The sequence below is a fragment of the Neodiprion lecontei genome, chromosome 6, assembly GCF_021901455.1.
Source record: "Neodiprion lecontei isolate iyNeoLeco1 chromosome 6, iyNeoLeco1.1, whole genome shotgun sequence".
Lineage (NCBI taxonomy): Eukaryota > Metazoa > Arthropoda > Insecta > Hymenoptera > Diprionidae > Neodiprion > Neodiprion lecontei.
In genome coordinates, this window is record NC_060265.1 from 9407869 (window position 1) to 9420262 (window position 12394).

The window sequence follows — 12394 nt, forward strand, 5'->3', positions numbered from 1 at the left end:
GAATTTTCATCCCCCCTTCGGCCCTTCACAGACACTACACGACCAACTACGATTGCCGGCCAGCCCAGCCGGCCCCGAGTTGACATTTTTTTTTCATCAAAAGGCAAAAAGTCTAACGCGCCAGTTTAGCGCGGAACATTTACTTGCGATTTATCACTCATGTTTCGCGAGATATTATCGTACAAATAGACACTAACGCGGTTAACGTGGACTTTTCATCGACAGATTGCATACCGTTTATCAAAACTCAGGTACGCTAGCGATTCTCGACGCTGTATCGTTGCAATGAATTGACAATTGCCACTTTCGAATATACTCCCGATCGAGTGGCGGTTAACCTATAAATGTGTACTTTTTTTTTACTCGCACTCCAATTTCATATCGATCGACTGCTGGTTTTTATTTGTTACGGAAATCACATTGAATGGCGTTATGTTGAAACTGTTTAAGCGGGTAACGGCCGAAATTGATCCAATTCTATTTCGACCGAATCCTTTTCATAACCTCGAAACAGTATTGAATCGACTGTTACTATGTACTTGCATTGCCATGTCAACTTCACCGTAAACCCGCTGTTATATTCAGATCGCATATTCGCTCTTCGACAATTTCAAAATCCTAATGCTTATCGCAATTGCTAAATGTTTCGTAAGAGATAAGCGCCTAACTGGATTAATACCTAAATTCTTACGACACGATAGTCCTTCTATCCTCGGGAATTGAAATATTGCTCTGATAATTTGTTGATTAAATGCAAATCGATTACCACAGCCTGTCTGAAATTAAAACTGAAAAAATCATTCTGATTTTAGACCGCTCAGTGATGGCTGGCAAACGAACTGCTACCTCAGAGCTGAATCACGATAATTGGAACGATGAAGAAACTCGGGAAGAGGCAGGAACGTTTAGCAAAGCATCGAAAGAAGATTTGCAGAGAAGAGTCATCAAATCGGCCAGACGGCGAATAGTCAACAGCGGAGGGGATGTAAGTTTGGAAACATTGCTGAAAAATACAAAGATCCCTAGCACCAAAGCGCATTGCTTTTTTGTTGTCCGAAGTTGATTGTATCTCGTAATATTTCAAACTGTTTCAGGATGCACCAAAAGCAGCGTTTGGCGCGTTTACTGCTTTCAAAACTGCTGCACCTGCCGGTTCTTCACCCTTTAGCTTCCTTGCAAATACTAGTAATGCAACAAATACGAAGAGTAGTGAAAAAACGGTAGCTAATAAAGTAGGTTCGAGCAATGGATCGGTTAACCCAGCAGCGAATGGGCCAGAAAGCAAAGATTCTTCTTCGTTGAAACAGGAATCAATGTCGAAAAATTCGGATGCTAAGCATTTTCCAACTGGAAAGGAAGATGGGAAGATTTTCAAAAAATCAACAGATTATTATGCAAAATTGAAGGGACTTAACGAAAGCGTCACTCAATGGATCAAGTCACACGTAGATTCAAATCCGTTTTGTATTTTAACCCCAATATTTAAAGATTATGACAAGCATCTTAAAGAAATTGAAGCTAAACACGGACAGGAAACCACCCCGACAATTTTGAGCCCAGAAAAGACTGGGGAAAAATCTAACTTGGAAAGTTCACCCGTTAAGAGTAAGTCGAATTTGGAAACTGGAAAGACTGAATCACAGACTAAGAAGTCGGTCTTTAGTAATCCATCAGTGGGAAATGCAGAGTCGAAAAGCGAATCATCGATTTTCAAGAATGTGAATGTTGGAAAATCGTTATTCGGGAATACTGAAACTACCTCGGAAGTCAAAAGCGTTTTTGGCAGTGTTTCCACTGAACGGAATCCATTTTTAAGTACATCATTTACAGCTGTAGAAGATAAGAAAAAGGAAACCGAATCTGACATTACTGATCAGAAACCAACAGCAAGTCTTTCGTGTCCACCATCTGGTCCCACAGCCACATTCAGCTTTGGCCAAAGTTCAGCAACCAGTACAGCTTCGGCAGGATTCAGTTTCGGAGGGTACGTCCTCTTTCCGGGAGTAAATTTTTTATTGGTTGTTACGATGAGTTTCATATTCCGTTTTCATGTTTTTCTACCCATATATTCACGAAATATTGAAACATTATCAGCCTTCTTTTTGTAATTGTATCTATATATCTCCTTACAGTGGAAAACCATTTTCTTTTGGCAATGTGGCTAAAACTACAGAAGCAGAAGAGACTAAAGAAGATGAAGAAAAAGATGATGATGACGAACCACCGAAACCAGACTTCAAACCAATCACGGAAGACGATGCAATTTATGAACAACGGTAAGACAGTTGAAAGGAACATGCGATTCTTATTTATCTGTTTTATATGAAATTTACCTAAATATGTTTGTTACGTACTATGTTCTAGTGAATATTTGTTCACTACACTAGCACGATATTCAATGGCAGATGAAATTTATGGGATATAAATTGCTTTTCGCAGATGCAAGGTATTTGTCAAAAAAGATGGAAATTTTGCTGATCGAGGAGTAGGTACCCTGTTTCTGAAGCCTACACCCAACGACAAAACACAGCTAATAGTGCGTGCCGATACTTCGTGCGGAAATTTACTCTTGAATACAATATTAACCGAGGGCATACCAATGCAGCGTATGGGAAAGAATAACGTTATGATGGTTCTTCTTCCAACACCAGATTCCAAACCACCACCGACACCAGTTTTGTTAAGAGTTAAGACAAGCGAGGACGCCGATGCGTTGTTAGAAAAGCTTAATAAGCACAAGAAATGATTTTTTTAATCATGCCCACCGACCATTGTTCAACGGATATCAATCCATAAGTCATTATGGCAGATGTCAATTCTTGAATGAAAGCAAAACAATCGTGAATGTGTACATGTTTCTTATCAGAAACTAAAGATGCTATATAAATGTTAATGTACGACATTTACAGCTTAGTACTATTGATATAGATAATAATACGCAAGTAGAATACAGTCTCGTCAGTTTTACATTTACACAATGATCACAATCGTGATCAATAATTGGAATATTGCAACAAACGAATTCAAGCTTCAAATAAATCACGCGAATACGCATTCGGAACAAATTGAACTCGGACGCGTTTATATGTTGATGAGTTATACACAAATAAGTGGTTTCTGCTAAACTCATTACAGGAATACTCCCTGTTCACCTCATTTGATTTTAGAAAGAATAAAAGCCACTTTTATATATGAGATCGTTTAGTCTTGGTATTATAAATACTGCAAAAAAAATTTTACCGACACTTCCTCCAAATTGTTACTGTAGATAAGAAATTTTTTTAAGTGGCGATAAGAAATAGTAACTTACTTAAGTTATCAGAGACAGAAAATGAATCTATGTAAAATGGATTCTATGCTCTATTATCGACAATAGTGTCGTATCGTGGGTGATGACGTGTTAACGTAAATGCAAATGGATCTAGTAATGCATGTGACCGAACATTACAACGTCTGTATCTGTTAGTACTAATCGAAAATATAATTAACTCTTTCAGACAGATGAGTAACCAACGATGATACGCGACCGTCAGTTGAACAAAAATTGAAACGAATAAACTCTCATCATTGACCAGTAATACATCGGATATTCAAAATACTTTAGGTCAACTTTTTTGTATTAAAGTCTTAGATGCGCGTTGCTGTGAATTTATTATTAGCCTTTATTCCGTAAAATTTTACTTTTTACTTGTGTTGAAATAAATATTACGGGAATAAAATGAATTATAGTGAGTTTCCACGATACTTTGATACGAATAAAAGTACACTGTTACATAATCCCCATGTTAAATAATTAACTGTATATAAATAAAGCATCTGAAATTATACCGCTACATGTAGTTGAATTACATTGAGTATCCTTTCCCTCAAAAAGCAACAATTCAGGGATATATAAATCTGTTTAGAACGTCTCCATCTCAAATTATGTTTCATCTATTATTTTAGATACAATTTATAGCGCCTGTATAATATATGCAACTCGTAATATTCTACATTTCCTCATACCTTTTAATTTCCGTAAAATATTAATTTCTCCATTTATTATTAGGGTATGAACGTGTATAATAGTAATTAAATATTTTCAATCGTCTCAAGTATTCAACACAACATTCTTCTAGTTACAATTTTTTCATAATATTTTTCTTTTACTATTTAATATTATTACTAAATGTTTTAATCCTAAGATATATATTTGTAATTGTAAGTAAATACATAATTATTTTCAACGCAAGTATTAACTGTGTAATTGAACGTTAGCAGTGGTGCAGAAATACGGACGAAAAAAAAAAAAGATCTTTTCTATTTTTACCGAAGTGATGCATACAAAATTTTGCAACGGGCAACAATGTTTGCCATTGCATTTATCACACCACTTTACACCTCTATAAAGTACACAATAAGATACTAGATATATTATGTAGACATTTAATTCAAAGTAAATGACTTGAGTAAAAATTTTTGCTGATAATGTCAAGAAAATATTGATTATTGCAGAAAGATCAGAAGAATCATTCCGTGTAAGGTGTAGACAATGCTTACACCACGTTAGTTCAAAATTCATTACCATTTCTAACTGCAATTCCTCGTACTTCTTGTCTTTTTATAAAACAAAAAACAAAATGTAGATATAATGTATGAACTATGAGTATGCCTGATGAACGATGAAGGAGTCTATACAATTGGATAGTAAAGATTGATTCACATCATACAACACGGGCTGTAACAAAACTATCTATTAATAAAAATTTTCTTCGTACTTCATCAATTGTTTAAATCAAACGTATCCAATGTGTGTCGTTTCTTGATTTTGTATTAAATATTCATTGCACCTATATTCGTAGACATATTTTAGCTTTCACTACATGTTCTCGTCAAGAAGTAATTCCATAACAGCCAAATCGCTGACGCTTAGAGATTTGGCCATTGATCCTCCTGTGATTAACTGCTGCTTAGTGGGTGCTTGTTCCGTAGGAATGCCGTGGAAATTCCGATAAATGTTCGTTCCAGGTCGTACTGGTCCATGCTGGATAGCGTGAATCAACTTTTAGTTGAACAGTGACGACAGGCGCACATCAAATCATTACAGTAAGTAGAAGCGTGCAAGTGTAGTACAACTATTATTTTCCTCGAATAAATTCTCATTAGATTACAGAATACTCTTGCACGCGTCTGAAAATTACTGCCTGCCATTCATTAAGAGTATGATGATTCAACAAAGTTAATACTAAACTTTTTGAGACATAAATGGCGTTAAAGCCCCTATTTTTCCCAAACCAAGTTGAATATGCTGCATATGAATTTCAACGCAGTTTTGAAACACTTGTTGATTTTGAGGACTCAGTTTCGATCTAATTTGCTCCATGGTTCCTTGAAGTACTTTCAATTCATAGGCATTTCGATCAGAATCCGACAAGCTCTGTGAAAAGAATTGGATATTATGACTTTTGGAAAGAAATCTGCATTTCTTTGCTGGAATTCTACGTATTGGGAGAATTTGAGGAAGATTTTGTTGTGAAAAGTGGAGTAAAACTAGGAACAAGATTTACCTTTACTTGAAGCATGAGAGCAGTGAGGTCTGTGACAAGTTCGCTCATCTTTGCTGGTGCCCTATCGTTAATGACATCATTTCTAGCAACCATATCGGCCGCTTCTTGATGGCACTTTTCCCGCAAATGAGAAGGAGCCAGCATAGCAGCAACGCTTGGTTCCGGAGCCATTTCTTGACATAACTCTTGTACGTCGTTCAAGAAATCTTGAAGCGCTACATTCATCTTTTCAAGTTCAACTACTATCCTGTAATCACAAAGAAATTTTATTTTTAATCCGTTCGTTGTTTCTATTCAATACATTACTAAGCAAAATTCTTACCCTGCATATTTTCTCTCAAAGTCAGCTGGCAAAGGCTCACCGAAAGACCGTCTCTTTTCCGCCTCACTGTTCATTTCCTTCAGTTTCTTTATCTTGATTTTCTTTGCCGCTAATATTTTGTCAACTTTTACCATAAACTCTAACAGTTTTAAGGGATAGCCATTCATCGTACCACCGATATGCGATTTTTTTGGGAGTGATACGGAGGCGTTGGATATTAAAGGGTCATTATTTAATCTGGGTGACATTAATTTCATTGCATAGGGAGGTGATGGCACATATTGCACCATCCGAGGTCTAAACTTTTGCGCGAACGAAGCTACACTAATGGTTTCTGGTGGTTCGTTTGACTGAAAACAAATAAAGGTTATTGAAATAAGTCAAATGAAGATGATCAACAGGCACTAAACAGTGAATATGGCTCAATTATTCAATTACCAGAACTTCAAAATCAGGCACACTGTGAGTTCCAAGACCCGCTCTTTCAAAGGTAATTCTGTAGGTGTTGTTGCTGGTATCGACTGCATCGATACTACCAGTGAAAAGGCCATCTTGTGGCTTTCGTAATCTTGCTGTAACTTTCGTTCCAATAACAAGTTGTAAAGGAATTTCAGGAGGCAGGTCCTTAAAGCTACTTATATCGGCCGTTTTTCTCTGCTGGAGCATACGAATTTTTTGTCTCTTCCTCTCTAACTCTCGTCTTTCCTCTTCAAAAAATGATTGGGAGCACCGTCTTGGCTTTCCCATCATTCTTCGTATTTTACACCATTCTACGCGTGTCAACTTTCGTGTTTTTAGCTGCGGAAAAGACTCCTTCAAACAAATCATAAAGTCGTTGTCACCATCAAAGAGCGTTCTGGAAGAAGAAAAATAGTACTTATCTAATTGCCCATTTTGAGAAAAAAAATTTCAATTGATAGAGTGTGTTAATCAATGTATGATTAACATTTGTACCAGAATTTGAATATCGATGCATTACTCAGATCGTTGACTAGAGATATGTATATCTTCAGTCAATGCTCAGATTATGTCCTATGGAAAGTGATGTAATGAAAACTACAGAATACTATTATTTTTCCTTGAATAAGGAAAAGACCCTCGGTGAAATCTTTCAAAAAAGTATTACAGATTACTTCAGGTACATTACTCACTTGTCAATGTTACTGTAGAACCATTCATAGCAGACCCATTTATGTGCTTTGGGTAATTTCAGCAGGTTTCTCAGTCTCATACCAATCTTCTGTCCAATTTTTCGGTCAGGAGATGCTGGTTGTGCCGGCTTTTCTGGCTCCTTTTCCTGTTTTATAGGTGTAGTAACTGGCGTCGATGGCTGCGACGGCGTACCCGTACTTCTCTTCGACTCACTGACATGTCTATTCTGTTTTTTAGCTGGGGATGGCCGTGGTATTCTTTTAGGAGAATGTTTCATTTCCAAATTGGGATCCTTTTTAATTCTAAAATACACATTAGAAGCACAAATCAAATCAGGCCTTAGAATTTTATCGGTACTTCGTCTGTTTACTAAAAACACATAAACATTAACTTCTAATCTACCTATGATGTGGATGGTTGACGAGAATGTCATCGTAGAACAATTTATTCTTTTTTCTGATCCTCGCAGGCATTCCTCGGCGATTCAATACTTGAATTGGTTGGGTTGGGGGATTGGGTTTTGGTGGCGGCTGCGTTCCAACCCTTTGCAGCCCCAAAGCCGCAGGCCCCAACTCAGGCATAGGTTCAGAATCTTCAGGATCCATATTTGAATCATCCATAGAATTATTCCAATGTGACTGGTCTTCGAGATCCATCAGGTCATCGTCGAAAGCTTCCTTTTTAATTTCATTGGCCAATGGGTAGCCACCGTTTTTAATCGACAGCAAGGTTTCCGCTGATTCATCTGAAATGAAAATGTGATTTGGTTAAGTATATTTACCAAACTATCTGAAAAATATAATTTGACAATAAAAGATGATTCTTCATCGCACCATATCAATATTTAAGAGGAGAAATGTAACATATCCGATAAGTAAGTTAAACCGTCAAAGATTGTACGTACACATATGTAAGCCAAAAGGTTGACCAGTTAATATCTATCAAACCTAATGCAAACTAATCATTTAACCTAATCCCAACATTCGGGATTTGCAAACGTGGTTTCACATCATTTGGCGTTTAAATATACTAGAATTTTTCCATGTTTATGGAACACAAAATTCAACCAGTAATCTTACATTAACTAATGGAAAACAAAACCTGTCCTTGCACTGATTGCGCGTCGTAGCGTTATGATTAACGTTTGTTTATTTACTACTTTGTATACAACCTGCTTGGTTGCGATGACTTTTGAATGATATAAATCAAGTGATTCAATCACTATTTCAAAAGTGTTGACAGACAGATACACATAAATCTTGTACTTACCTTATATAAGTATTTATATACCTTAAGTACTTAACACACAGCCTTGAAATGTACAAGTAAAAATACAAAATATGGATTCGCATGCAGATAAGTTACGATATGAGGCCAGTGATATGTCGAGTAAAGTTTTATCGAAAGCTATAATTTGAAAAATTATTGTTTTTAAATATAATTAGCATTATTTGAAGTAAGCCACACTTGGATAAGTGAGTTTTTGAAAGATTCGACGTCTTGAATGTTCGGAATTATTGCTAAAAATTATTAGAGAGTTTCCTCGTGTTAGAATTGAATGAAATTTAACCTTTGCTAGTTTGTCTACAATTTTGAGGTATCTACAAATGCGAGTGGGCTAAACTGGGCTAAACATAACCAATCTCTGGGAGCAACGTGTGTAAACATAGCGTGTCCGCACCTGTAAGTATTTTGCTTAATGAAATGTCAAGAATGTTGTTATACACCGTTAGTGGAATTCAAGGATTTGGCGTTTTAGAGTCCAGTCAACTAATTCCGCGAAACCAAATTTGTTCCTCGGAGGGCTCGTCATCCCGCTTGAATTCTGCATTGGTCATTTTTGAAATTTTGAACCCATCGTCGCCGTGCCTGTTTCAAACGTTAACTACAAACTCAATTTTAACTGAAATCCGTGCAACTGTGGCCTATATTATTATCACATAAGCCTAGATTACTATTATTACTATGCATTTGTACTTTGTTCGACTTGAACGACTTAATTTTAGGAAAAAATATGAAAATTTCACTCACTTTCAATAGTGTCCGCCATGTTGACGTACGCCAATGCATGCTGGGTACGTATTTCCGCCAAATCACCCCCACTACAATTCATAGCCCGATTCCGTCCGTTCCGCCAGTTCACCGCCACCAAATGCCGAGAGGGACGATTCGATTTGAAACTTCAAACACGAAGCTGGGTTCGTGGCTTCACAGCGCTTCGAAACTTGAATCAAACGCCATCAAATATATAAACTTCAAAGTACGGATACCGACGTGTTTCTCTTCCACATTACAAATTATTTAGCAAAAGACAGGCCACAACGATGAGAAACACGTGGTTTTTGTTGGGAATGTTTTTGTACATTAAAGTGGCAAAAAATGTTGATATAAGACCTGATATTATTAAGCACTGTAGAGATAAAGATCGATTAATCGGATCTGAAGAAAATGACTTATATTTACTGGTTGACGCTGAGGTAGATACGACAATTTTACTGGAATGCCATTACTGGTGAGCGGGAAATATAACAAGTTAAAGATCACTTTTATCGACAGGTTCAAATGCTTTACGATATTGATAATTACATAACATTTGAGACGAAACAATACTTTTCTGACAACAATTTTAGTAACGAAAAGGATGATCAGGTACCGAAGATTTGGTACTTACAAGACCGTTACCAGTCTACTACAGAAGCGGAAATCTCTTGGGGAATGGAGAATAATATGAGCTACAACAGGATTCACGTTACTCCGGAATTATCATTGGTTATCAAAGATTTCGAGGCTAAGGATGCAGGACTGTACAAGTGCCACGGATCTAATGGCCAGGAAGTAGAATCGAAATATAACTACAGATTAGAACGTTAGTCGTGCTAATTTGAGAAATATAAATCTAATCTGATGAAAAATAGGAGACTTTGCTGGGGATGTCATATTAGTACAATCAGTCGACTTCTTGCATTCCACATCAGTGCAAAAAAATCTTTTCAGCTGTACTCAAGAACACGGCAGGAATCTATAGACAAACTGGAAATCTGTCAGACTGGGTGTCTTATCACGAAATAAATTTAGCACCAGTTTCTCTACGCTTTGCTGTATAAGTTATAATTTCATGTAATAAATTAGATTTTTAATCGATCTGTTACTAAATTGAGACCTTTGGGACATCATTCGAAAAATTAACTTATTTTATCAATTAACTAAGTTCCAATTGTGAAAGTAAATATAAGAAAATGCAAGTCACCTTCGAATTAATCAATAAGTAATGTGATCGAGTAAAGGATGTAAATTTTCACTCTCAGGTTTCCCGGATGCCGGGTCTAATTGATATCCGAAAAATGGGTATAAAGCTGGAAATCGTCTCTGAATGGGGTCCCTGGAGTCCTTGCGAGCGATGCGTTCGTAAACGTGGCTATAGGACGAGAGTTGGTATGTGCAGAGTCAAGCGGACCATAAATGATGTAACGGGAGATCAACGAACATTGGAAATTTCAAGCGAATCGACCCATAATACGTCGGGGAAAATGCCACATGATAGAAAGCGAGGCGAAGGTGTGCCCACGTTATTTTTGAAGACGCCCATGTGGCCGTGTCGGTGAGAATAATTTCGAGTCAGTTTTAAGTTAACCACTGAGAAAAGAATAACGAACTGCAGTGGGAAAAGAAATTCGTGCGATCTCGTTACACGCAGCGTGCATCGTTCAGATTCATTGAATTCAACGAGCCATGTACAGATTGGTATATTGTTTTGTGCATTTTGATTATTAACGCAACAACGAACTTTCTTTACTACAGTTTTGTTCGCAGATGTAAAAACAGGAAAAATTGCAGTTTCTTTCTTCATTTTTCAAATCTTCTTCACCCATTTTTATGACAGTGACTTGATAAACTTTTACGCAAAAATTCATACCATAATCATTTTTCAGCTCCAAGGAATTGTACGATGAATATCCTGAAATTGGTACAGCGACAAAAGACTTGCCAGAATTTATACAGCAAGAAAAATGTAAGAAATGTTCACGATTCAAAAAACATAAGCGGCATAAATTCAGGTACAAGAAGAGATACGTTTTGGCAGAGGATGCTCACCTGACGATTACTTGCCCCGAGTAACGAGAAAATAAATAAATGACTAACAATTTTTCGCATATTATTAAAAAAAAATTGCAGATTAAAATTTATGAATTTAATATAAGGTTTAATTATATTTGATACATATTGTTCGTATCAACGACTGTTAATCAGATCCAACATGGAAACCGACGTCGTCTGGAAGAAGGATAACATTGGTTTGAAAAAAGGAACAGGGCAATCTGTGCGCAGTAAAGATCCAGAACCGAGAGTCTTGGTGGACACTTACGGAACGCTGTATTTACTAGGTATAGTAATTATTTAGCTCAAGTAAACTGGGAAGAAAAATAATTATACCCGTCCATACTGTCGGCAGATCGATTTCTACTTTCTTTAATTTTAAATCAGGTGTCACGCAGGCAGAAGCGGGAAATTACACCTGCTACGTTGATAAAGTGAACATGCTGAAAGTCAAAGTGATAGTTGTTTCAAGATCCTTGATTTTGAGTCGCGGTAAGCTGGGATCAAAATTAGAAACGTCATCGATCTCAAAACACCATACAATTCATGGCGTATAGTTATTCAAAAAATGTGGAACGCTTCACGATTTTGCGTGTCATCCTTGCGCAGGGGCCATGCTAATCTTCTCTGTATCGTTCCAATTTTAGTATATGTACTGCCGAAGCAGTACAGCAGGGGACGGAATCGGCTTTATTATATAGTAAACGTAAACCGTGTATAGCACTAACGGGAATGAACACCCGCCGTTCGCCATCTGTAAATGAAATATTCAACTAACGACGCCGTTTCCGAATCGAATTTAATTCCTGTTTAACGGTTTGAAATTGTGCAATACTAAACATCAAATGATGTATCGTATACGTTCAAAAATAGTTCCGCGTTGATTGCTAATGTACAGCTGAATTGTCTAAAAATTGAAAAACTATTGATTTATAATGCAAGAAGGTGCAGAAATTATGCCGTACCAATTGAAAAATATGATTTCCAGCCATCAAATATCATAAATTATAGTTGTCAATACAAAATTGTCAAGTTTTTTCTTTTTGTTTGTTTTATTTTGTCCCACGATTTAAATTGTTACGAGGCTTTCCGCTGCTTTTCGCACATTCTCACTGATCCATATAGTTTTCTGGTTAAGGCAAGTTTGTAGCGCCATCTCTCGGGATTATTATATAAATAATTTTCCTCCACGCCGGACAGTGGATAAAATAAATTTCTTCTCGTCAGTGGAGTACTCAGTTTGAAAATCCATAATTGGAACGTGAATTGAAATTCCTCT

General features: G+C 36.8%; 2 protein-coding genes and 1 non-coding gene across 7 annotated transcripts; 1 reads left to right on the forward strand and 2 right to left on the reverse strand.

Annotated features, from left to right (window-relative positions):
- The first annotated feature begins 21 nt into the window (after positions 1-21).
- On the forward strand, positions 22-3827 carry LOC107217554 (nuclear pore complex protein Nup50). The gene is made up of 5 exons (XM_015655120.2): positions 22-251; positions 813-985; positions 1095-1984; positions 2133-2276; positions 2440-3827. Exons 2-5 carry the CDS (start codon positions 824-826, stop codon positions 2744-2746), a joined length of 1503 nt encoding a protein of 500 aa, XP_015510606.1. The 5' UTR covers positions 22-251; positions 813-823; the 3' UTR covers positions 2747-3827.
- LOC107217560 (protein lin-9 homolog) lies at positions 3285-9204 on the reverse strand. Of its 5 annotated transcripts, none has more exons than XM_015655129.2 (8): positions 9052-9204; positions 7423-7765; positions 7020-7322; positions 6307-6724; positions 5869-6218; positions 5547-5793; positions 5231-5416; positions 3285-5023 (listed from the first exon to the last, which is right to left on the reverse strand). In XM_015655129.2, exons 1-8 carry the CDS (start codon positions 9131-9133, stop codon positions 4859-4861), a joined length of 2094 nt encoding a protein of 697 aa, XP_015510615.2. In that variant the 5' UTR covers positions 9134-9204; the 3' UTR covers positions 3285-4858. The 5 variants fall into 5 exon arrangements, with proteins under 5 accessions (XP_015510615.2, XP_046598411.1, XP_015510616.1 ...); XM_046742455.1 differs by lacking the exon at positions 9052-9204 and adding an exon at positions 8746-9004; XM_015655130.2 differs by lacking the exon at positions 9052-9204 and adding an exon at positions 8702-9004.
- A 2475-nt stretch (positions 9205-11679) lies between these two features.
- On the reverse strand, positions 11680-11785 carry LOC124295223. Its single transcript, XR_006905143.1, has one exon. It is a non-coding gene; the product is annotated as a U6 spliceosomal RNA (small nuclear RNA).
- Positions 11786-12394: the final 609 nt, after the last annotated feature.

Coding starts and splice junctions, on each gene's coding strand:
- LOC107217560 (XM_015655129.2), bottom strand. CDS start 9,133: ATGAATTGTAGTGGGGGTGATTTGGCGGAAATACGTACCCAGCATGCA. Junction 7,323..7,422: donor GTCAACCATCCACATCATAG/GTAGATTAGAAG, acceptor TGTGTATTTTAG/AATTAAAAAGGATCCCAATT. Junction 5,024..5,230: donor CGCCATTTATGTCTCAAAAA/GTTTAGTATTAA, acceptor CACGCTATCCAG/CATGGACCAGTACGACCTGG.
- LOC107217554 (XM_015655120.2), top strand. CDS start 824: ATGGCTGGCAAACGAACTGCTACCTCAGAGCTGAATCACGATAATTGG. Junction 986..1,094: donor TAGTCAACAGCGGAGGGGAT/GTAAGTTTGGAA, acceptor AAACTGTTTCAG/GATGCACCAAAAGCAGCGTT. Junction 2,277..2,439: donor GATGCAATTTATGAACAACG/GTAAGACAGTTG, acceptor TGCTTTTCGCAG/ATGCAAGGTATTTGTCAAAA.